Source organism: Balaenoptera musculus, chromosome 13, assembly GCF_009873245.2.
Source record: "Balaenoptera musculus isolate JJ_BM4_2016_0621 chromosome 13, mBalMus1.pri.v3, whole genome shotgun sequence".
NCBI classification, from domain to species: Eukaryota; Metazoa; Chordata; class Mammalia; order Artiodactyla; family Balaenopteridae; genus Balaenoptera; species Balaenoptera musculus.
Genome location: NC_045797.1, coordinates 65,708,410 through 65,734,677, shown reverse-complemented (window position 1 = coordinate 65,734,677; position 26,268 = coordinate 65,708,410). Strand labels below are relative to the sequence as shown.

Sequence of the window (26,268 nt, the reverse complement as noted above, 5' to 3'; positions counted from 1 at the left end):
ACCTGATGGTGTTGGGGGGGTGGTTCTTTTACAAATTCTACAAGCCCAGGCCACAGCCCAGAGGAAATCCACTCTCTGGCGGTGCAGTAGAGGCAGCAGAGTTTTTGAAGCTCCCCAGGTGACTGCGCTGTGCAGACAGTTTGGCAACCATCACCCTGAAACCTCGCTCCTTGAGTTGAGGTCCTCAGACCAGCAGCACGGCACCACCTGGGGCTTACAGAACTGCAGACCTACCGAACCAAAATCCACACTTTAACAAGATCCCCGGGAGATCTGTGTGCACATTAAGTGTGAGAACCGACAGGCAGGAGGAGATGAATCCAGGCAGTGGGACCTCGATAATGATGATTTATGAATGAATGCAGGGGTAAGAGTGTGTCCGGAGAACAGGAGGCACACCTTATCCTTCAAGATGAAAGAGACAGAAGGATGGTGCAGATACAGGTTCGTCTGTCTTGGGAACTTGGTGCTATTTCATCTACAAAACAGAGGTGTCATCCTCTGTGAGTGAAAGGAGTGGGGTGGACTCAGCAGCTGGGAGAGTGGAAAAGGTACAAATGGAGATTGAGGGAGAACGCTGGCCAGGTAAGGTGGCAGGATCAAGAGGTCCACCAAGGGCCCCCCTGAGCCTGATGGCCACGGAGTGGTAGCAGCACCAGCTGACAGTCCCAGAACTGTTCAGCAGCCTATGAACAGGGGAGGAAAAGGTACAAAGTCGGGTTCATCCAGGGTTAAGAGAACTTCACCAGGGAGGGTTGATAGATGCCCAACAGAGCAAGAGACCTGAGGACAACATCTTTTAAGCATTCTCTTTAAGCAGAAGGTGGAACCCAAGTTGGAGAGGGGAGGGCAGTGAAGAAAGGAGGGGTGGACCCACACGGCAATAGACCGGAAGTTGGCTGAGGACTCAATAAACGCCGTGGGAGGTTCTGAGTAGGAGACGTGGAGAACAGTGTGGGTTTATGGTTTCAGAAATACAAATCACTTTAGCAGCCTCTGATTTAATCCTCCCGGGCAGTGATGGGCTCGACCTATGGAGAGTAGGCTGCAAAATCCCATCTGTCAACAGCCTTAGAATGACTGAGGGACATTAGATGACAAAAGCCACCGGCTGCCCCCCGCAAAAGATGAATGATTCCCCTGGGTTGGGGAATGCAACATCACAGAGTTTTGGAATATGACAGGTGTGATTTGAGCCTTCTCCTCCTCCTGTAATGGTGTGACCCAGGGCAAGTACCTGAACCTGTAGAAGACTCAGTCTCCTCATCTGTAAAACAGGGGTAATTATACCCATTTCTCAGTTTGAGGAGGACTAATGGGATATCTCATGTAATGGTATCTGGCCCTTAATTTCTCTCTCTGTCCTCTTGACCCCCATGAAGCTGAAGCCCGGCTCTAGAAGAGATCTGCATGGTACCACGCTCCTCCTAGGAAGGCAGAAGATTTAGGCTTGGGCAGCTGAGGACGAGGAGGAAGGAACTCCGACCTGGAGGGACCAGGGCTGCTTAGCCCAGCACCCCACCTTTCTATAAAAAGCTGGAAACACCAGTCCACTGCACAGGCACAGCTCTGCCCACGGAGTAGACGGCCCAGGTTGCCCGGGGGTCATCCCACAAGAGCTGTCCAAGGCCCTACAGCCGGAACTGGGCAGGAGCAAGAAGGCACGTGAAGGGAGAAGAGCCCCAGCCTGGGCCCTGGAGGGGCCTGGGGGCTCGGGAGACCAGCTGAGCACACAGGCCTGTTGGGACCCGCTCTCCTCGGGCCTGTGAGCTGGGGCTCTTTGCACAAATAAACGAGGAGGGACACTTACTTTCCAAAGGGTCTCTCCAGGGCGAACGGCCGGGAAGCATAATAGTACTGCTTGTATTCATCCATCCACACTTCAGCTGTCCGCTTGGTGTTCCTGGGAGACAGGGGGGTGTCGGGGAGGGTCAGAGAGGACCTGGGACGTGTCCAGGTGAAATATACACAAGCGGCAAGCTGGCAGCGTCACCCCCGTGGGGCCCACCACGGTCCAGTAACATTACTCTCCCCACAGTGCTGAGCCCAGCCACTACCACCAATCTCCAAAGGGACCTCTACCCCAAGACACACGATTTTAGTAGTCACTATATACTCTTTTCCAAAAGGCACAGGCCAGAGAAGTTACACCAGAAACTGAACTTCTGTCACCCTCAAAAAAGAAAAAAATCAGGGAGAAAAGAGCCAGGAGAATCTGGTGCAGCCCTGTGGTGCCGGTAAAAGAGGAGCAAGTGCTGACCGTCTCAACCTCTGGCCGTCCGCGGGCTCCTGCTCCAGAACTCTCCCCTGCAGCCCGGGGCCCAGCTCTCCAAGGGGAGAGCCCGTCACGCACGGGTTTCCCACAGGCCACGTGATTAGCTTGGTGCAGGGTGTAAAGAATTAAGCAATCACGCCATCTCGGTCAAACGTTTGCCAGGACTCTGAAGTTTTTAAAACATCAGCTATTCGCTCTGAGTTTGACATCCAAGGTCACAGAAAAAGAGACAGAGACAGACACGGAGGATGCCAGTACTCAGCTGTCCAGCAGGCAGGGGCACCAGGAAGAGAGGATGTGGGAAAACCATCAGAAGCCAGGAGCAGGGCCGGGGCAGCACCTGCCAAGGCCTGAGTGCGTGGACTCGGGGTCTCACCGGAAAGGCCATGTCCCTCCAGGTTTCTGGCTCTGTGTGCCACAGAGGCATTCAACAGCGGGGCGCGGCATGCCCTTCAAGCCCGTGAACCTGGAAGGAGTTACGCACACGCAGCCCAGCTGTTGTGCTCAGAAGGCAGCTAACAGAGCCTTGCCGCCTCCCTTCACTGGCCTAACCACCGGCAAACTGGAAGCTGCCGAGGAGACACTGCCCCACGTTTCCCTCCCCTCCAATGACCCGCTGGGGCACGCAGAATGCCCGCTGGCCAGGGCCCAGTCTTAAACACAAGGAACGTTCTGGAGCCCAAGGGCTCTGCCCCCTCAACTCCCAGGCTGCCCCTTTCCCCATCGAGGCTCCACCGCTTTCCTGTGCCAGGCGCCCCCAGATCACCTTTCCCTGTAAAAGCCCAGAGCCCAGGCAGCCCCGCCTTTGTTCCTGTCCCTGCTGACCGGGTTTTCTCACTGCCCCGCCCTGCCCAGCATGGGGTCAGCTTTCTCCCTCTTCAAGCCCATGGCGCCTCCACACCTGTCCACACCCACAGCTGTCCATAGTGTGAGAAATCGAGGACGGGAGAACCCAGACGAGGAGAACAACACCGCAGGGGAAGCAAAACACCAAGGAGGCACTTGGTTCCTTCCCCAAATGCACCAAATGAGAGAAAAAAAGGGCACAGTGGGAATAAATGGGGAGTGAGCTGTCAAGTGACAAGAGACAAGGGGAGGCGAAGCTGGAGGACCAGAAGAACAAAAGGAGAAAGAGGTGTAAGGAATTATTTTTAAAGAAAAGGAGAAAGGTTGAAGAAAAAAATCACGAAAAGCAGAAGGGCGTATGGAAGGAGGGAACAGGAATAGGCAAGTGGGCACCGCTGGGTCACTGAGACCCCGGGATCTTCATCCTGTCCCCAGGCAGGAGGTGACAAGTCCCAGGAAAGGAGCCCAGGGCCGCAGGGCCTACGCCAGCCTGGCAGCTTCTGTGCACCCTCGAGGCCCTGGAGCAGTCAGGTGGGTTGTATCCACTTGTGCCTCCCCATTCCCGAATCTTCCCAAGGGCCTTTCCCCTGGTGACCCAGCCTGAAGGTGGGAGCAGCGGATCTTCTAGAACTCAGGGGCAAACGGTCACCCTTCTCCCACCCCAAACAACCCAAAATACCCAGGGCCCTGAGCCCTGCAGGATGGCGCCGCCCAGTGACTTGAAGCCCCCAAGGCTACATGTGGGGGAAGCCAACAGTGGAGAACAGCCTTGGGGCTTCCAGCCTGAAGCTGGACGGGCAGGCCTGACTTCTCCTGCTCAGGCAGCGGCCCAGGGAGCAGGACCCGCAGCCCCTGTCCATCCAGAACACTCAGGCGACCTACCAGAGAACCCAGGGCGGCAGCAACCCATCGCCAGAAAAGCCCTCGGCCGCTGCAGCGCACACTTACTTTATATACGTGTTGGCATTTCCATCTGGGAAGACATACGGGTGCTTCTTCCGGAAGACGTGGCCCACTCGGCTGCAGGGGACGATCTCGAGGCTGCCCCCGCACATCCACACCCTGAGGAGATTTCTGCAAGACAGCCAGGCCCCCCATCGCTGCTCTGCCTCCTGGGCGGAGGGGACACAGGATGGCAGCGTTGAGACTCCAGGCGCCAGGGAGTCCCAGGTCCCAGGGAGCGGCGAGGGCCGGCTGCATGCAGCCGCGGGCGCGGTGTTTACCCGCGTGCTCCACGGGCCTGGCAACCTCGGTCTCCCGGCCCACAACAAGGGTGGTAACAACTTGCACCTGGGAGGGTGGTTTGAGTTAATAGGGAAACAGTGGCCGGCAGGGAGGAGCACACAACAATCACGCCCTGTTCCCTGCCCTCATGGAGGCCTCTGGATCACACTCAGGGGCCTGCACGGCGGGGGCCACTGCTGTGAGGCTTTACTCTGGAAAGAGAAGCCTGGGGGCTACGAGAGAGCTGCTTTGAGCACGTGGAAGATGGATTAGACGAGCTCATATGATCCCAGAGGGTTAGAGCCAGGACCCAGGAGAAAGACTTTCCATTAGAGACTATGGGAGAATTTTCTGATGGTCAAGGTCCAGATAGAAGGGGCTGTCATGGAGTAAGTGAGTGTGTTTGCCGCTCTGACAGGCCAGCAAGCCACATGGCCTGGAGGAGACAGAGAGGACCAGTTCCCAGGAGGCACCTGGACAAGGTGTCCAGGCCAGAGCCTCCCAATACTGAGACGGCAATGCTACCCGCTGCAAGGGCCCCTCAATCTTAGCCCGGAGGAGGAAGTCTGAGCCGTAGTCGAGAGCTGGGAGCAGCCATAGAAAGTGCTGGAAGCCTCGAAGCTCTTGTTGGAGGTGCTCCCCTGGGTGGGGATTTGCACACAAACCCCTTTTTCCCCCGTTGGCTGCTGCTGCAGGGACGTCCGGGAGGTGGGCGGGGTGGAGTTAGCAGAGGTGCTGGGACTAGGCTGGCGGGTGCATTTCTCCCTCGGGGCTGCTTCCTGCAGGCTTGGAGCAGTGGTTCTACCCCAGAAGGAGGCAGCGGAATTCAGCGGTGGTGGGGGAGTATCTCTCATCACTGCCCTGGTTTGGAATTGCTGAACACTGTGAGGGGGTTTTATTATCGCTTTTAACTCCTCTACAGATGGTGCCTCCCCTTACTGACTGCGCCCAGGGCAGCCTCCTCGCTGCACCCCACTGGCTTCCCACCTGAAATGCTTGCCTGGTCCATGCTTCTGCAGTCAAGCTCAAGCAAGAGGATGGCTCAGGAAAATCCCGTGCCTGTGGGCAACTGCTCCTGGAAGCGGCCCGGGTGTCCACGAGCAGGAAATGAGGATGCGGGTATTCCAGTGCTGTCCCACCATGTACGACGTGCCCCGCACCCTCCAGCACCTTGGGCCCCACTTCCCTGGGTTTCTTCACCACAGGGTCCTCTCCTTTATCCTCTGTCCCTCCCATGTCCTGCTCTCCTTCTCCCTTCTTTCCAACTCTCCAAGCAAGTGCTTGGACACAAATTCTTCATCCTGAGCCTCACCTGCTCTCATACTCGCCTGTCCTCAGTCACCCTTTACCTGTCCCCTCCTGCCTCCTGCCCTGTGTCCCTGGAAAAGTTGCAGGCCAGGCTGCCTTGACACCTGTCGCCCCCTGCCCAGGTACCCTCCCAGACAGGCTACAGCTCATTTCCAGAAAGCTCGGATTTCCTTCAGAGTGGGGGCAACGTGGACACTAGGATGAAGAAAGGACGTCTCAAGATTGCTGTCAAATGATGGTAAGAACACAGGGTCGGGGAGAGACGGGAAGAACTCGGCTTTGGGTCAGTGGCCCCAAGTCTGCAGTAACCCACTAGCCGTGTCCCTGGGAAACCTGCTTGACCTCGCTGAGGCCGGGTTTCCTCACACGTAAAATGAAGATCATAAAGTACTCCACAGGACTGCCGCTGACATCAATGAAATGGAATTTCAAGAATAACTGTGAAAACTCTTAAGCGTGCTGGAAAGCTCAGTAAGTTACAGACATTCCTCTGCAGGACCGTCTCTTTAAGACGTGGACGCCAATGGCATCGCCCACCTGTGCCCACTTCCAACTTCCTAGATGATTTACAGCTTCTTGCTTCTGCTACAGGAGGCAGTTGAAATCTGTGGTACTGAACACCTGAGATTTTGTCTCTCCATAGAAATCCATGATACACGGCGCCCTGGTGTTTGCCTGGTTGGAATCGTGGGCACCGGCCTGGCGTTTGCGGGGGATGATGAGTGAGCTTAGCTGACGGCATCCAGCTCTCCACCCTGCAGAGATGCACGAAGGGTTGGAGGGCTCGGTGCAGGGAATTGTGATGGAACACGTGTGAATTGAGCCTCCAGGGCTAAGGTCTACTGGGCTCCAATCAGCTCCTCTCCAGGATCGTAAAACAGGGTTTCCAGTTCCCTAAAAGGAAAACCCTCTCATCCCTCAAAACCGGAGATGGAGGCCTTGCTTACTGGATATAACCTACCAATTCTGTGCCAGCTTTCTTCCAAAAATATGCATACGTTCAGCTATGGTCTCTTCCTTACATGTATTCAAATGAGACATACGTCCCTCCTCATTTGCAAAGCAAATCCCTCCAACCTGTGCCTCAGTCCCACCCACCCTCCCAGCCCCTGAAACCTGTTCCTCTCCCTGTGCTTCCTTCACCCAGCATTCTGCTTCTCTCTGAATCTACTGGCCCCCCTCCTCTGCCACCATCACGCACAGACCCCACCTCAGAAAGTACCGTTCCCCTCTCCACCTTCCTTTTGGGCTTCTGGCATTCTCCACCCCAAGGCTCTGTCTCTGAGTGCCTTGCTGACACTGCTTCCTCATCTGACCCCAACATTCACTTGATGCTGAGGACTCAGCCCTATCCCACCAGCCCGGCTCTACTCCGGGCTCCAGCACTGACCTCCGGGGCTGCCTGACGCTCTGTCGAGGTGCACTGGATGTCCTCAGATGCGGTATGTCTTCTACCCCATCAGCATCCTCTAATAGCCCTCTGCAGGCTGCCTCCTCTCCTCCGCCTCTAAAACCATCTTTCCTCCTCATTTTCCTGTGTCTGTGCTTCTTTAGAACATCAGAGTATCTCAGTTCTGCATGGGAGGAAAGGACTCTTTCATTTATTCCTGGGCTGGGCTTTGTTTGGTCCTCCCTCAGGCAGTAACTATTAGTCATCCTACCAACCCCACACACGGTCGTGGACGTTACTTTACGATGCAGAAGCAGTCCTGATAGGGCAAGCTGACAGCGGGTAGCTGGCATCTGAAGCCCACCTCCCCAGCTCCAAAACTCCTGCCCTTGCCCTGATCCCACCTCCCCCAGTGTGAACACACACCATCAGCCGATGCGGCTGTGGACACGAAGATCCTGACTGCAGGGCACTCACAGACGAACCAGAGGCCAGTGTATAAACCAGCTGCCTCATCCAGTCCTTCCTCCAGTCCTGACACCTGCCTGTCTCAGCTCTGCTTCCGGCCAGCTGATGCTGCCCACAGAGGCCGCAGCCTGAGTTGCAGTAAGAGCTTCTCTGCTCTGGAGTCCAGACTGTCGTAACCAAGACGACCTGAGACGCGTGCCTTGCTGTGCCTCGGCCAGAGTCAAGGCAGCCTGGGTGATGAAGCTTGGAGTGTTCAGATCAGTGTAATGACTTCCAGGTGCCACAGTGTGGAGTATTCAAAACCTAGGACATATCGTTGTCCTACCCTTAACTACACCACTGACGTCAGGATAACAATGTGTATCTTCCCAGGACTGCAAGCCAGGTCCGGTGATTCACAGATTTGTGCTGAAGCCTCTGGGGAAAGGCTTGTGATCCCGAGGTCCAAGCAGTGGGGCCTTAGACCGAGGTGTAAAGCAGTGGGCCTTCCAGGTATAGCCCAGACCCTCCACTGCCATGTCGGCAGTTCCTGCAAAGTCATCACTTTCTTAAGTGAAGGAGCAAAAAGATGATGTAGGGAGCTTGTGGGTAGCTCTCACTGAGTCAGCACCCGCATAATCTCCCTGGTGATGAATGTCACGCAGCCCCAAATCTGCTCGGAATTCCAGGCAGGGAGATGTGTAATTATTCCATCCTCACTGGGGGCACTGTTGCCTTCTTCTTTTCTTTAAACTTCAGATTGATATTTGGGAATAAACCGCCCTCCCCCAGCCTCTGTTCTCAGCTCTTTCCTTCTCAGCTCTTTCCTTCTAATCTCCTCACCAACTCATCCGTAGTTTTACCAGCGCTCATAAGCCCCCAACCCTTAACCAGAGCCAGCGTCTACCTGACGAGCCGTGATGGGGGACAGGAATTCAGGGGAAAGGGGACAGCTTCCTCCCCAGGAACCGTATCACAGCTATTCCTCCTTGGCCATATAGGTCAAGTTGGAATCTCCTCTGATAGCCTGGTTCTAGACAAAGGCAAAGGGAGCGTTAGACATGGGCTCCCCTGAAGGCAGTGGGCCTGTTTTAAATGGCACCTCATGGACTGTATACAAACACATATTGTCTACACAGCATTATCCACTTTCCCTCTGGCCGAGTTGAAATCCAGTGAGGACAAAGGGATTGGAGTGGAGAGTGGTGAACAGTAAGAGACAGCCACTCAGTCCACACAGATAAATGCGGTGACAGGGACCTTTCCTTTTAGACTCTTTACGTTCTCAGGGCCACCTGGGCTAGAAAGCTCTGTTATTATTTTTAATGAGTACAACGGACTCGAGTAGAGCAATCTTATTGGGCCACAAAGGATAACCTTGAACCTATGAGCAAAATTATGCTTCACACCCATCCGGGACCAATCAAGGTTGCATCCAGGTCCCTGACTTCTGAACAAGCAGTAACCACAGGCCCACCCTGGTCACCACGGGCTGTCCAGCTGCTAATGTCACAGCGGTTACACTTTACCTCTCCACAGTCCCTCTGGAAAAGGATGGCCTTGAGGGACTGCACCTGGGCCTGGGGCTTAGCAAGCAGCCCACCTGCGGGGGAAAAGATGACTTTTCATCAGACTTGGATACTCTTCTCAGATGAGGCCACTTCTCTCATCTTGAAGCCCCTGAGCCTGGAAAGGGTGAGGCCGAAAGAGAAAGCGAGAGGGACCCCACTGTTCCTGCGGGCGTGACACAGCGCTCCTCTGACAAACCTGCTCGCCCGCAGCCCGAAGGCGAGGGCAAGGCCACTGCTCGGGGCCTCATTCGTCTTCACAGTGGCCCTGGGAGCGTGTTCTTCTACTGCTGCCGTAACAAATTACCACACCAACCTAGCGTGGGTTTGGTTGGGCCCTCTGCTGAGGGTCTCTCCAGCCGCGATCCAGATGTCAGCAGGATCAGGTTCCTTTCTGGGGGCTCTGAAGCTTCGAGTTGATTCAGGTTGTTTGCAGAAGCAGTTCCTCGCGGTCGCAGGGCTGCGGTTCCCTTCTCCTCGCTGGCTGTAGGTCAGGGGCCCCTGCGACATCCACGTGCCCCTCTCTCTTCACACCAGTGGCAGCAGGCCAGTTCCTCCCAGGCTGCGAACCTCTCTGACTGCTTCCGCTACATCTCCTCTGAACTCCAGCAGAGAAAGTTCTCTGCTGCAAAGGGCCCACGTGATTGGACTGGGCCCACCTGGACAATCCAGGCTACTCTCCCAAGCTCAGATTCAGGAGCCTTAATCACATCTGCAACTCCCCTTTTGCCGTGTGAGGTAACCTCCTGACAGGTTCTAGGTGAGAAGATGCTCTCCGTGACCAAACTTACTCAGGCTCGCCCCTCTCTCTGACTAGGCGTGAACTGTTGTTCCCTACCCTCGTCAGGCCTGTGTCCCGTTTTAGCAAGAATCCTGCTAAGCCGGTTTAGAGAATCCATCCCCCAGGCTGCCCCGGCCCCCATATCTGATTACCCTGGTAAGAACCTTAGGTCAGTGTAGCAGAATTCCCCCCACTTTGTTTTTAAATTAAACTTTAATGTTGAGATGATTGTACATTCACAACAATTATAAGAAATAAAATAGAGACCCTGTGTACCCTTCATGGTTTCTCTAATGGCACCGTCTTGCAAAATTATAGTACATGAATTTAACAAAGATATTCAAATTGATACAATCCATCAATCATATTCAGGTTTCCAAGTTTCATGTATATGAATTGTGGTGTTTTCATGTGTGTATTTACCTCATGCAATTTTATCACATGCATATGTCCATGTATTCACCAGTAAAGACACAGAAGAGTTTCATTATCACAAAGATCCCTCATGCTACCCTTTTAATCATACCACCTCTCTCCTCTCCCGTCAACCTCACCTTTAACCCATGTTAACCATTACTATTTCCTTCATAATGTTGTCACTTCAAGAATATTATCCCCCCCACTTTTGATGTTCCCTCTTAGTAATTTCCATCAACCGCCCCCCACCCCGCTCCTTGGATCCAAATCCCCACCTGTTCTTGTTGTATTTGGAGCTGAGCCCCATACCCCCCAGCCCTGCCATTGCGATAGCCTTGACACCCATTGTGAGAGTCCTGAATAAAGTCTTTCTTACCATTTTAACAAGTGTCAGAATAATTTTTTCTCTAACACAGGGATTAGGGCGGGGATGTATTTTGGCGGAGGCCCTTCCCCTACCATGGGGATCACTGTCTCCACTTTAAAGACTTAGAAACAGTGCGGTAAAGCAACTTTCCCAAGGACACACAGCTAGTGATGACTGCAGGATTCAAACGTAGGCCTGATTCCACAGCCCATGTTGACACACAGGAGTGTGCCTGCCAAACCTGACACAGCCTGATGTCCTTGACTGTGTTCTGGGGATGGGGGAGCTGGTGGTGGCAGCTTCTCTCTGGGACCCTCATCTCTCTCCTCAGCGTTGTCTTTTGTATCTGCTATGCTTTAGAAACCCCCCATTTTAAATCCAGAAATCCCATACTCTCCCTTCATATATGTGCCAAGGCCTCCATTTTGGAAAGGCACATGTCCTACCCCACCACTTACACACACACACACACACGCACGCACGCACACTTTTACTGGGCAACAGGTTCCTTTCACCTCTAAAGACCAAAAGCTAAAGTGAGTAGATGTATTAGATATTTTCCATGTATCCTGTGTTATGAAAATTGGAGTTTAACCATCCAATTTTAATGCAAAGCAACTTCTGAAAAATAAAAGGCTAAAAGCCACATTTCCCTAAAGCCTGTTGCTATGCTGAACTGCAGATGTAATTATCAACACTTCAGCTCCTCTTAGAAACGCTTTGTGCGAATGATTGCACCAGGGTCGGGCTGCTCGAGTGCATAGCGGGGGCTGGCTTTCCAGTGGCTGCTTGGGGCCGCTCCCAGCAGATGAAAGTGAGATGGGCGGGCCAGGCAGCGTGCCACTGAGGATGGTCCCGGTCACCCTGGCCAGAGCCTTGTCCGGTGATCTCATGGACTTCTGTGCTGTGAAATCAAGTCAGTGCAACAAAGGCAACTACGTCTGGAACACACAGAAATCCCATGTCTTGGGAAAGGAAAGACATCTTTACCTGCCATTGTTATTCTCCACAGGCTCTGTTTACTGCACGGAGACTGATTTTAAATGGAGCCTCAGAGCTGTGTACATGTGGTCCTTCCCACCCTGAACCCCCTTCCTGGTCAGTCTCCCGCTTTGAACACACATTCAGCAAGCAGTTTCCACCGCTCCAGGCATCAAGGTCGAGAAGTTGGATGAGTGTTCTTGTAGGTGGAGGGTGGAGGGCACAGAAGAAAAAACACAAATACACGAGAGGGCCCAGTACCAGAGTGGAGAGGAGAGCAGGGTGCTGAGGGCAGTGGGCAGAGGGTGGGCAGGGAGGGTGTCCTAGTCCTGGGGGAGGCCCGGCAGCCCCAGAGCGGTGATCTGTGGCCATTCGGCACTTGGTGGAAGATGGAGGCTGGGTCTCTGTAGACGGCTGGGCGTGTCCGGGCAGCGCAGGAGGGTCTGTCAGTGCCTCTGGACTGAAGGCTGGGGAGGTGGGCAAGGTCAAGGAATGGTGTGGGCCTTGTCTTTAGGACAAGAAGGGGCCACAGGGGGTGCCAGACCCAGGAGAGTGGGAGAGATTGGCATTTCCAAGAGCACTTTGGCGGGAGTGTGTGGGGATGACTTTGAGGGGAGCAGACTGGAGGTGGAGAATCCTTTAGGAGAGTGAGAGGGGGATGAACATGAGTGATGCTGAGGGGAGAGGATCTTCAGGACTTGGAAGCAAGGGGCCCTCTTGCCACACACTGGAGCTGGGATTTTTTACTCTGACATGCACATTCCTTTACCCCTCTTCACCATCTGTCCTTTGAAGGTGGACAAATGGGACCTAATCAGACTTATAAGCTTTTGCACAGCAGGAAACCTATATAAATGAAAAGACAACCTATGGACTGGGAGAATATTTGCAAACGATGCGACTGACAAGGCTTAATTCCAAAATATACAAAAAGCTCATACAGCTCAATATCAAAAACCCCAAACAACTCAATCAAAAAAGGGCAGAAGACCTAAATAGACATTTCTCCAAAGAAGACATACAGATGGCAAAGGCACATGAAAGATGCTCAACATCACTGATTATTAGAGAAATTGCAAATCAAAACTACAATGAGGTACACCTCACACTGGTCAGAATGGCCATCATCAAAAGAGTCTACAAATAATAAATGCTGGAGAGGGTGTGGAGAAAGGGAAACCCTCCTACACTGCTGGTGGGATTGTAAGTGTGGTGGCAGCCACTGTGGAGAACAGTACGGAGACTTCTTAAAAAACTAAAAATCAACTACCACACGACCCAGCAATCCCATTCCGGGCATATAACTGAAAAAGACAAAAACTCTAATTCAAAGATACATGCACCCCAATGTTCATAGCGCACTATTCACAATATCCAAGACATGGAAACAACCTAAATGTCCATCAACAGATGAATGGATAAAGATGTGGTATATATATACATGCAATATTACTCAGCCATAAAAAGAATGAAATAATGCCATTTGCAGCAACATGAATGGACCTAGAGATTATCATACTAGGGTAAGTAAGTCAGACAGAGAAAGACAAATATCATATGATATCACTTATTTTGGAATCTAAAAAACATTATATAATGAACTTCTTACGAAACAGAATTGATTCACTGAAATAAAAAACAAACTTATGGTTACCAAAGAGGAAAGCGGAGGGGGGGAGGGAAAAATTAGGAGTTTGGGATTAACTCTACACACTACTTTATATGAAATAGATAACCAACAAGGACCTACTGTCTAGCACAGGGAACTATATTCAATATCTTGTAATAACTAGAATGGAAAAGAATCTGAAAAAGAATATGTATGTATATGTATAACTGAACCACTTTGCTGTACACCTGAAACTAACACAGCATTGTAAATCAACTCTACTTCCATTAAAAAAAAAAAGCACTGCATGTTCTGGCATGTAAAATGCTAAAAAAAAAATCCAGAAATGACTTTAAAGTGCTGGGAGCTGGCTATAGTATGATGGAATGTTGGAATTGGAGAAAACAGTGTTTCCTGTGATAGCTGTCTGCAGTGCTTTTTTTGTGATTTAAAAACTTTTGTGATGGATTGTAAAATGTCTCTCCCACACCTCTCCCGAAGCCCCTCCCTACTTCCCTGGTCCAGTCAGCACTTGGTGACGCCAAACCACTGGGAAACCAACAAGAGGAGATCACCCCGGATGTGAGCAGGTGTGCGTCAACATTGCTATAAAGGGAAAGTACTGGTCGGTTGGACCAGAATGTGACATCATTGAAAATAACATGCTACCTGCATCCACACGTGGCTGCCACGGAAAGGAAGCATCACACATACTTTGTGTGGGTCAAGAGGGCAGAACAAGGCCTGACTGATGGAAGCTGGGCTTCGACTTAGAAGAATTTTCTAACAATTGAACACAAAAATTCTCAACAACAGAACCTACCATACTGTGAAGCAGCAAACACATCATCGTAAGTAGCATTCGAGCAGAGATTGGATGACTGCTGTCTATCAAAAGGGCTGCAGAAGCTCTATTTACAATAGCCAGGACAGGGAAGCAACCTAAGTGTCCATCAACAGACGAATGGATAAACAAGATGTGGCGTGGCACATATATACAATGGAATATGACTCAGCCATAAAAAGAAATGAAATTGAGTTATTTGTAGTGAGGTGGATGGACCTAGAGTCTGTCATACAGAGTGAAGTAAGTCAGAAAGAGAAAAACAAATACCGTATGCTAACACATATATATGGAATCTAAGAAAAAAAAAGGTCATGAAGAACCTAGGGGCAAGATGGGAATAAAGACACAGACCTACTAGAGAATGGACTTGAGGATATGGGGAGGGGGAAGGGTAAGCTGGGACAAAGTGAGAGAGTGGCATGGACATATATACACTACCAAATGAAAAATAGATAGCTGGTGGGAAGCAGCCGCATAGCACAGGGAGATCAGCTCGGTGCTGTGTGACCACCTAGGAGGGGGGATAGGGAGGGTGGGAGGGAGGGAGACGCAAGAGGGAAGAGATATGGGAACATACGTATATGTATAACTGATTCACTTTGTTATAAAGCAGAAACTAACACACAATTGTAAGGCAATTATACTCCAATAAAGATGTTAAAAAAAAAAAAGCGCTGCAGAAAGAATTCAATGTACAGGAATAAAGGCTAGAGCACATCAGGAAGAATCATGAGAGGTACTGTGAACGTTAGGACATCTGAGGGGCTCTGCCCAGAAGGAGAGCGATCTTGTCCCCATTGAAAACGTCAAAGGTGTACCCAGCTCCAAGTTCTCCCGGGCTGGTGCAGGCAGATCCCCCCTCAAACCCCACCCCAAAGACCCCCATGGCATCCCAGGACTGAGTCCTAGTCAGGGGATTTGGTTTGGTTTGTGGGAACTGGGATTTTCTGCTTTGTTTGCCGAGCTTCCAACCTGGCCCCCACATGGCAGGACACGGACTTTTCTGATAGATTTCTCTACACTGCCCAGTTTAGGAGAACAGATGCTGTGGGTCAGGCCAAGAGCCATAAATTTCCAGGAAATAACTCTTAATGACTGAGGAAGAAAGCCATAACGCATCCTGGAGACAGGGACAGGAGAAAACAGGGGCAGAGGACAATGCACGGGATTACCGCTAAATGCCAGGACGAGCCCCATGGATCCTTCTCCTGGCCTGCGCCACTGCTCGGGGAGCCCGTGCCAAACACGCTCCCCGGTACCCAGAAAGGGGAAGGGGCCCTGACACCCCGGACTCTTCTTCTTCCTCTCTTGCGGTTTATTTTTTTATTTTTTTAACATCTTTATTGGAGTATAATTGCTTTACAATGGTTCTCCTGCGGTTTATTCAACAAATAGTTACTGAAGCCTCCTTCGTGGCAGGCACCATACTGGGCAAGGGAGATAGCCGTGAACAAACAGATCAAATCCCTGCCTGGTGCAGCTTATATGCTGGTCATCTCTTAGGTCTCACCTGCTGGAGGGAAGAAATGGTAACTAACGTGTATTGTGTCCACATGGTGCCCAGAGGTTTTACAGACTTACCTGAATGGATTTCCACAGCAACCCCAAAGCATCCTGTTACACTTTAAACACACGAGGAAAACTGGAGGGGTCAGTCATTGTATCATCTAGATGGATGGGTCTCCGACTACTTCTCCTGTATCTGCACATGGCAGCCCTACACCACGTGTGGCCACACCTGGCCATCTGTTTACACAGTTCTGGAACACTTAACCCAGCTCCTCCCCCCTCCCCCACTGCTTTCTCTGCGTGAAAAGATAAGGGCTTCTGTAGCATTCACCCAGACCCTCCTCATTAACCCAGTGCGAGTGCTATACGCCTAGACCAGCCAACAGATGTGATCCAGATGTTAATGGCGTTGCTGTCCATCCTCCTCCTCATCCTTTTTATCCCCAGTCCCCTTCCAACTCCAGATTCCCAAGTTAGTACTCCCAGCTCAAGCCTGCCTCTGGCCCTCAGACTTGGTGCTCCTCCTTGGTCTTTCCAGCTTTTGGCATCTCAACTTCCCCCTAATGGTCCATCTGGGTGTGTTTCCTCCCTGGTCCCGCAGCATCGTGTGGCCCCATGGATAAATCCCCTCCTTCCCTCCACCCTCCCAGCAAACCACTCCTCTGGCACCCCATGTGGTCTTCCCCCAAAGGAGTGACCCGCTCCCCATCTCCTGGCCCTCATCCCAGGCACATGTGGTCCAATGACACGGAGACCCCCGCCCTAGCCCCCGGATGCAGAGACAGCGACTCACCGAAGTTCTCCCGCCCCAGATGTCCATGTCCATGTCATACTTCCCCAGGTAGTCGAACCAGGATTTGTCCATCACGAAGAGCCCTCCAGCTATGATTGGAGTCCTGTGCGTTTGGAAGCAGGAGGGTCAGTCGCGGGAGGGGGGCTGTTGCCTGTTCTTCTGTCCCGGTGGTCCTGACCTCGAGGCCATATTCTTCCCGTTTCTTCTGCCCCTCTTCAGAAAGACCGACACATTGTCCACTTGCCTCACACAGGACATGCCCCCAGGGCTTTTCCCTTTGACCGGAATCCCCTGACCCTGCAGACAGGCTAATATGCTCGTCCGCACACTCCTGTGGGGCAGTCGGGATTTGCTCAGAGCCCCGGCTGTTTCGGAGGGCCTGGGGAGCCTCCCCCCGGCTTCTCCACAGGGCCCTGCCCAGTGGGGCTCTCCCGGGAGCTCACGACAGGGAGCGGGGACCATGGGCCACTGACCATGCAGAGAAGAGGGGCTGCGGCAGCACCTGTGAACAGCACATCCAGTTTCTTGAGACTGGACTCTCTCTTCTTTTTTTCCCTCTCTTTCCTTCTGCTCTAGATTGAGTTATATCCCCCGGAAAACATGTTGAGGTCCTAACCCTGAGTACCTCAGAATGTGACCTTATTTAAAAAGAAGGTCTTTACAGAGGTGATCAAGTTAAATGAGGTTATTAGGGTGGGTCCTAATCCAATAGGACTGGTGTCTTATAAAAGGGGACATGTAGTTGCAGAGACAGACGTGCACAAAAGAGAAGACAATGTGAGGAGACCAGAGAGGAAAGATGGCCCTCTGCAAGCCCAGGAGAGGGGTCCGGCACAGCCCTCAGAAGGAAGCAAACCTGCCAACACCTCCGCCTTGGACTTCCAGCCTCCAGAGCTCAAGACAGTATGTTTCTGTGGTTTAAGCCACGCAGCCTGTGGTACTCTGCTGCAGCAGCCCTAGTAAACAAACACGCCCTCATCTTCATTCTCTTTCCTTGGGGTCCTCTCCCAAGCTCCCCTCCCCTTGACCACTGAAAGAGATTCCAGAGAAGCCACTTGGAAGGAAAGGGCTGCAGAGTCCAGCCAAGCAACCCGATAAGCGCAAGGACGCGTGTCTGCAAGAATCAACAGCTCGGGTGGGGTGGTGGCAAGCCCTCCGGGACCTGGCCCCTCATTCAGTGGGGTCCAGAGGGCGAAGGGCGTTTTCTTCTATGTCAGACAGTTAGTTGACGGGGAGCAGGTCAGAAGCTCAGTCTCCCGATGCCACGACACCCTACTATCCTCTGGAAACACTTGTCCTCTGATAGGCAGAGATATTCCCACAAGAAGAGAACCTGCCCGAAAACCCTACCCCTGGGACAGAGGAGGGAAACCCAGAGGGCAAGCTGTACCATCACCGCCTTGTCCTTGACTTTGTCCAGGTCCACTGCCACATCAGACACTTCTGGCAGCAAGAACCAAGGCAACCGGTGTGTGCTGCATGGCCCTGAGGGACGGTGAGAAGGTTCTGCTCTCCCTTTAGGAGCAAATGGCACTATCTGGCATGCCACGTGGCTCCAACCTCCCTCTCGGCATCACTCCAGATCATGAAAGCTGGAGGAGGGAGGATGGGCTGGCAGGTAGATCGACAGAGGGTCCCACTGCAAAGTTCTCCCAATTCCCACCGTTTGTCTGAGTGTCACCACTCAGCTCTTCACAGCCCTTTGAGTCTCAGTTTGACTTAAGTCAGTTCAATGAAAATGACCAAAACATTTACTCTATGGCAGGCCCCGAGTTGCAGAGTGCCCCTGAAGAGCCCAGAGCACCCCTGCAACCCCGGCAGGAGCAATCCCCGTCCCGTGGTCTTCTCTCCACATCCTCAAGCACTTGCTGGCCTCCTGACGTTGCACTGGAGGCAGGAAAGTTTTAGCTTGGAGGTTCCCAGCAGGTCTGGGACTCGTGCACCCTCCAGTCTTGGGAACACTGAAGCCGCACACACGATGCAGACACCGCTGGTGGACCCCTGTGCTCTACTCTACGCCGAGCCCTCAGATGGGCCTGAAACCCAGGCGGCCATCTGGCCACTGTGCTTGGGGTCACAATGGGGTCTGGAAGTGAGAATGTAGATGAGGACAAAGCCATCTGCAGCACCGCAAAGGCAGCCCAGGGCGGACGCCCCTGTCGTGTTCTCGCGTGGGACACGGCAGTCGCGTGTGTTAGTACATAGCAGCAGCCATGCCTCGACAGCAGCCTCCGCTTACAGCAACGGCTCACTCGACCCACCTGGGCCGAATCCTGACATCCAGCACCTGAGGGCTAAGGAACCATCTTTTCCCTTGTCAGAGGCTCAAACGGGACCATCTGGGACCCTCCAACGCTTAGCTGGAAGCGTAAGTATTGACATGGCATGTGCGTGGGTGGACAGCGCTGGGCAAGTCCTCAGCACAGGTCTCCACTGGCCCCCATCCCTTCAGCAGAAGTCTCCACGAGGATGGAAACCTCCTAAAATAGGGCAAAGGCGGTGCTGGCCTGGCAAAGGGTCCTCTTGGTTTCTGCCCACATCGTTTGAGCACCTCACATGGACTGCTTCCCTATACCACGTGACAGTGGGAAGGGCCAAGTGGTTATGAATCTGCCTGCCCCTGACCCTTGCCCTGACTCACCTAATGGGCTCAGTGGGGTCCAGGCGCCGAGCCCTTCTGCGCTGGTTGTGAGCTGCTCCCATTGGAAGTGGAGGCTCCAGTCAAACCTGAAACACAGCATCCGCATGGCCTGACTTGGTCTCTCTGATGTACCTGCAGACCTTGCTCATTCCGTCCCTTTACTAGAAGCTCAAGAACATACCCAGTTTCCCAGGTGGTCCCAGGGATAACAGGTCTCACCTAAGCTGGTCGGCAACAGAGCTGCCTGATTTCTCTTCCACGGCTTCCTTCTTTCTCTACCCCCTACTGCCTCTCTGAGCCTTCTCTGCTGGGCGGACTTAGGGAACAAAGGGCACAGGATAAAGAGTGGGAGTTGACAGAGCCCAAGAGTGGGACCCAAGGGGGACACAACAGACAGTTATGGAGTGTGGCCCCTGGCCAAGAGTCTCGGGAGTGGGGGCGTGTAAGCAGGAGGTCTGTGAGGGGCTGAATCACCCCAAATCCGTCTTGAGGAGCCAGCACTCAGCCCTGGGCAGAACTGTGGTGGGCCTCGAGGAGAGGGAGGCACCCAATGCTGAGATGCTGGAACAATTCAGGCCCCACACTGGAGGGGGGGCCCTTGCTTCCCTCGAATCCTCAGGCCCTGGAGTGACCCCGTGTTGGAGCTAGAGCTCAGGGGGCTGGGAGTGACCTGCCCCCTCCCCGGCCCTTCCATTCACAGTGCCCATGGTGAGGGCCACCCTGGAGCTATTGACATTACAGGATGCAGGGCTGGAGGTTCCAGACAAACCACTAGGAGATTTTTCTCACTTTCCCCCTTGGCAGCAACGACTAGGAGAAAAAGAAAGTCCTTACTGGGCAAGGGCGTTAGCCCCACTCACCCCCTCTAAGTTCCGTGGCCGACTCGATGTAGTTGAAGGTGTCCAGGTGGATGATATCGATCACGGGGCACACCACCCGCGTGTAGTCCTGTAAAACAGAAGGCCTGCACGCTCAGATGGCCAGAAGGGAGCCAGGCCGGGGCTCGGTAGGGCCTCGCCCTGGGAGGGCCGGAGCCTGGGTTCAGGGCCTTGACTCAGAACTTTCCTCTCTGGATCTCAATGTTCTCATCTATAAAATGGGCCATCAGACACGTGACCTCTCTAGTTACGACGCCTACAATGCTAAGAGCCTTTCCTTTACTCCTGGGCGCCTTCTCATGGCCACGTAGTCATGGTGGAGACACGGGGAGGCTGGCTGGAGCGTGCTGCACCCTGAGAAAAGGGACATCAGGAAGAAGGGGAGCCCTGAAGTCCTTCAGTGCCACGGGGCTCTCAGGAGGCAGAGGACACAGTCAGCCAGGAAGGTGGCCTCGAGCCTGCAGCTCCAAGAAGCAAAGCCACACCTCCACAGTGGGAATTTCCCAATACTTAACGTCTATGCCTGTGGTTCACGGGCAAGTTGATGCGTAGCATCTCCAGAAATTCCTAACTTCAGTTGTCACCTGTGATAATCAAGTCTGTACATCCAGCCCTGACGTTGCTCCTCACTTCCAGACTCGGGTGGATCCAGTACACCGCCGGCCCCTCCATGTGGACGCACACAGCCTTTCAGTGGTGCCCTCACCATCTTCTCCCCACACACGCTCCTTCCCTTGGTTCCCTATTTCTGTCAACATATCCCCCCTTCCTCCCCAGCACTAACTTAAGAAGCTACACCTCTGCCCATCAACTGGCTCAATCCTGCCGACTGTAACTCTAAAACTGCTTTTCTGAATGGATGCTTATCCATTCTCCCTTATCCCCTCGAGCCTGGCGACACGGCAGTGGACTCCCAGCTCCTCCCCACCCTCATCTCACCGCTTTCCCTTTCATTCTACAGGTGGCTGACAGAGTTGTCTTTCAAATCTCACTCTGTAGCTCAACAGCTAAAAACTGAATTGCCTTGAAGATAAGGTTCAAACTCCTTAGCCTGGCATCCAAGACCATCAAAAACAGGCCTGTTTCTAGCTTTCCGGCTTCATTGCTTGCTACTTCCCCAGGCTACCCCGCTGATAAGCATCAAAGTCATCCATGGAACAGTTTCAAAATCTTCAAGACAATCCACCAGTTCTTGGGGGCCATCAAGGCATTGCATATGTTTTAAAATGTTCCTTAATTCTGGATGAACACTCCCGTACTGGTATGCAGGAGGGGAAACTGGGCTCCCATGGGCAGGATAATTGAGCTGTGACCAGGAGACTCAGTGGCTGAATGGGAATCCAGCAGCTGGGAGGAGACAACAGGACTGGGCCTACAAGGCAGGACCACTTTTCCAATCCTTTGCACCTACCACCCCCGGTCAGCATGGGCAGGAACTTCTGTTTCTCTTGCAGTCATTTAATTTCCTGGTTCAATCTCTCCCATAAATAAGGCCGTCTTCTAATTTTAAGCTCAGATTCACCGAGCACCCGCCTTGACATTCACAGACTTAATTTGGCCCTTGGCCTCCACACACAACTCATCTCAACAGTGCCAAGGTGCCTCTGAAGCCAACTGGCTCCCGTGGAAGGAAATGCTCATTTTCAATGCATTGCTTCCCCCTCTGGGATATGCACAGATGCTTCCTGTACAGCACCTGCCCAGCTGCCACAGTGCCCTGGGGCCACTGTCACCATGTGTCCGTGTGTATATACACACTGCACGCACACACAACCATCCACCACCCACACCAATATCTCCACAGAGACACACCTCAAAGACATTCTCCTGACTTGAATTCTGAAATGTTCTCAGAAGTTCAGAGACTGATCTTCTTCTGTGGGTCTGACAAAGTCCTCTTTTTGCCTTTGTCTGCTGAGTTTGGGCCTCTACAGCTTCACTGAGTCTGTAGGTAAAAACCCTTGTGCCATAAAGGATTAACCTAAAGATACGTTTAACCCTTGCCCAACTCCTGAGAGGTAACTTCTAAGCCCTTGGCATGTTCTGCCTATAAAGTGTGTCTGTTTACCTGGGACCCTGGGGTTACAATCAGATAGTCTATGCTAACGATGAGATTTGTGGTGACGGCCTTGGGTCACGGGGTGCCAACTCAACTTGACCTCTGAAGGGGCATGGAAACCATGGCGGTGATTAGCCACGTCTATGTGACTGACCTCCAATAAAAACCCTGGACACCAAGGCTTGGGTGGGCTCCCCTGTTTGGCAACACTCCGTGCATGTTGCCACACACCCTGGCTGGGGGAAGCAAGTGCTGCCCGCACACCAGCACTGGGAGGGGACAACTGCACGATCGTGCCCGGAACTCCCCCCGTGCACCTCTTCCTGCTGCTGATTTTAATCCAGATCCCTTGGCAGTAATAAACAGTAACCTTGCGTGTAGCATCTTTGCCAAGTTCCCAGTCCTTCTTGTGAATTATTGAACCTGAGGGTGGTCTTGGGGACCCCAAACTGCAATCCTGTTTTTTTTTTAATCTTTCCTCAATATTTGGAAACTGCAAGGCAAAATAAAATGCTGGTTGCTTACCTTGGCCACAGGCTTCCCCAGAAGAAACCCATGGGCTCTGCCTCCAGGGCTATGACAGACTCTGGGGTACTCTTCTGTAAGTTCTGAGGGTTTCTGTCCTTCCACAACTCGGGTGTGACAGCTGCTTGGCTCAGAGTCATGGAGGCCAGATAGGCAGAGAGGGATGTTTGGGGCTAAGTGCTGTGTGGAGCCAACCTTAAGAGGGGGCTGCAGGAGACGTTAGACATGACCCCTCGAAGACAGGACACAAACCTCCCTGAGTGACCCTGGGGGTCATATCTGCTCCACTTCTGTATCCCTCAGCCTCAGGCCAGAGCTGGCTGGGCAGCAGGTGTTCAGCTGGCATTGGCTAAAAGAGGGCAGCTATGAACTCTCTCTGAGGGCACTGTCAATGGCTAGAGGCAAAGCAGGTGGATCAATTACAGCTGAGCAAGATGGTGTCTCCTCACACAGGCTCAGGGATGGATGGACTCTCCATAAAGATGCCCAGACCCACTGCAGGTCCCCACCTGTGTGCTCCAGTGGCTTTATCTTTAAGGCTAGGTCCACAGGTAAGCTCAAACGGCAGCTGGTGAAATCCCCGGCAGATCCAGAACAACACGCCCTCCCCCTCCCCGACACAAATCCAAGCCCCAAGCCCCACTGAGAGCCAATGGCCATCAATCACCCCTCCAGTCATACCTCTCTTCTTCCTCCACCATCTCATATAATTAAAACCACATTGCAAACGGGCAATCAAAACACTTCTAGAGACGACCATTCACTCATTGCATCCACCAGCATCACTGAGCACCTACTATGGTTTAGGGACTGTGGATGGTACAAAGATGAATAAGACCTTGCTGTCTAGGGAAGGTGGCGGACAGAAGAGCAGAGGAGTACAATGTGGGGTCTCTGTTAGCCTGGAGGGAGGGATGGGGGAGCAGGAGCGGGGCCAGGGACCTGGGTTCCCGTTCTGGTTCTGACATCTAGAATACCTTAAGCAAATCAGCACACTCTGAGGAACTCTGTTTCTTCATCTATGAAGCAAAGGCAAATTATAATTTGCAAAACTCTCCTGCCTTCCTAACAGGGGCTTTTGGAAGGAACAAGAAAGGAAGCATGTGAAAGGGCTTTGAAGCATATGTAAGCCATTATTTATATCAATTTGCCAAATGCTACAGGGATTGAAATTTCTTAAAATCTTTTTTTTCCTACTAAAGGAATATGTAGATAAGGGTGGCAGGGAAGAAGCCTCTGTTTAAAAAAACCTAACAACTTGGTGCTTGTTTCAAGTATCATCATGTAATTGAAGGGAAGGAAGGGAAATCAAGGAGATTTTCCATGTGGAAAACACCAGCTGAGGACAGCTTCTGACAGCTCAAGCCCAACCTCTTTCTTATCTCTTTCTATTTTTGAAAAATCCCAAACTCCAATTACAGCTTAAAATTTCCACTTCCACTCACAAGATCAAATCACGTTTTACTCTGAGATGAGACACATACGAAGACACGTGGAAACAGAGGCTGACACACGCCCACACTCCCCATCCTGAAGGGGATGTCTCAGCAGAACCATCTCATCATCAAGAGTCGGGGTCTGGTGAAAACCTCTGCAGGTGAGGGTGGGACCACAGTCTGGGGTTTGTCTGAGCAATCCTCTGCCATGAAAGCTTTAGGTCAGACAGTGGTGGGGACCGGGAGCTTGGCCTGGGGGGCTGAGCCCACTCTTGGGGCCGCATGACTCCTATAGGAGGATTGCTGTGCAGGGATACACAAGAGAGCATTTTTTCAAAGAGGGCTTCAGAGATGGACTCAGCGCCATGGGGAAGCAAAGGGCCTCCAGGTTCATTAAGGCCACCCGAGGAAAGCATCCTGCAGGGACACATCAGCCTGGAGGTCCTTATAGGTCAAACACCGAATTACCACACAACCCAGCAATTCCACTCCTTGGTATGCACCCCAAAGAACTGAAAGCAGGTACTCAGAGGAAAACCTGTACACAAATGTTTGCAGCAGCATTATTCACGATGGTAAAAAGGCAGAAACAACCCAAATGTCCATCAGTGGGTGAGTGGATAACAAAAAGTGTATATACTGTGATGTTGTGATATGAAAAGAAATCTGAATTTAGCCTTTGTTCCTCCTAAAACTCTTGGAATTTCCTGACTGATTGGGGGTGACAGGAGTATCTTTTGTTCTCATAATAAGCCTTTTTCACTATATCTGAGTTTATACTAATGAGGTGACTCTTGGAGGAGGGGGGGCTGGTTCCCAGAGGAACCAACCATGTGATTAAAGGGCTGGAAATTGCAGCCCCACGCCCAACCTCCTCACATTCCCTTCTCCATTTGCCCCCCACCTCCAAGGAGAGGAGAGACGCTGGAGATTGAGCTCAACCACCAATGGCCAATGATTTCATCAACCATGCCTATGTAAACAAACCTCCATGAAAACCCTAAACAACACGGTTTGAAGAGTTTCCGGGTTTACTAAGAATGGACTTGAGGACACGGGGAGGGGGAAGGGTAAGCTGGGACAAAGTGAGAGAGTGGCATGGACATATATACACTACCAAATGTAAAAGAGATAGCTAGTGGGAAGCAGCCGCATAGCACAGGGAGATCAGCTCGGTGCTTTGTGACCACCTAGAGGGGTGGGATAGGGAGGGTGGGAGGGAGGGAGACACAAGAGGGAAGAGATATGGAACATAGGTATATGCATAACTGATTCACTTTGTTATGAAGGCAGAACTAACACACCATTGTAAGGCAATTATACTCCAATAAAGATGTTAAAAAAAAAAAAAGAGTTTTCTGGGCTGGGGAAGAAAGCAAGGGTGTGGATTCCTTTTTCCATGGTCATCCCAACTCTCCCTCGAAACTCTGCCCAAAATAGGTGTTCGATAAATGTCTGGTAGTTACTTAGGAGGCACGAAGCGAGCCCGTTTTTCCTCCTATTCCCAACCTTATCACCTCCCGTTGCATCTAGTTTCGTATTATTATCATTTCCAAACACTGAGCACCTTACTCTGTGACCACAGTGAGGTGATTGGTGCCGCCCTGGGTTGTCATCTGTTAAGGGAGACAGAGAACTAAACCCAGAAAGGAAATGTAGGGCTAAGTGGGCAATTCTTGCTGGGAGTGATCCAGCTGGGCCACGCAGTCAGGAAAGACTTCCTGGAGGAGGGGAGACAGGGGTGAGGCCCTGGAGAGCAAGGGGGTTGTGGAGAGGAGGGGAAGGGCATCCAGGGACAGGAGGGGCTAGAGGGAGATGAAGCAGTGGGCATGTCGGGCACGGTCAGGGAGGAGGAGCAGTCTAGCTTTGTAAGAGTGTTAGACTGGGAGGCTTGCTGCATGTGTAGACGGAGCACAAAGGGAGGGGAGGACACAGAAGGGCCTCCAGCGCCGGGCCAAGCCCCTCAACAGAATGGTCTGCTCATAACCGACTATGTCTCCATCCAGACCTCTTCAACCTGGTTACGTCACACACTTATACGAGCCCTCCCGATCTCAGAGAAAGTGGTCACGGGATGGGTTCTAACATCTAGGCCCAGGTGTGGGAACTTTGTACACCCACCGAGGTTCTCTCAACGGATGAACAAAGTTGGTAAGGATTTCTTAGTACTCTGAGCAGTTCACACATCTCAATTCTTTCATCCTCTGAAAACCGTCATTTTGCAATAGGAGTCAAGGAGCCACCTTGAAGAGCGAGAAGGAAATAACCACAGCACAGGGCAGATGCTGTTGAGGCAACACTGAGGGCCCTGGTGTTGGCGGTACCAGCTAGGAAATATCAGCCCAAATTATATGATTCTCCCCGAGG

General features: G+C 52.2%; 1 protein-coding gene across 1 annotated transcript in view; it reads right to left on the bottom strand.

The window, feature by feature from the left end:
- Positions 1-26,268, bottom strand: part of GALNT14 (polypeptide N-acetylgalactosaminyltransferase 14) — a 215,444-nt gene that overhangs the window by 15,246 nt on the left and 173,930 nt on the right. Inside the window, 7 exon segments of the mRNA XM_036873409.1 lie at positions 1,811-1,903; positions 4,070-4,183; positions 12,596-12,609; positions 16,363-16,465; positions 19,004-19,050; positions 19,053-19,089; positions 19,860-19,951. Of these exon segments, the coding sequence (XP_036729304.1) occupies positions 1,811-1,903; positions 4,070-4,183; positions 12,596-12,609; positions 16,363-16,465; positions 19,004-19,050; positions 19,053-19,089; positions 19,860-19,951 (500 nt within the window).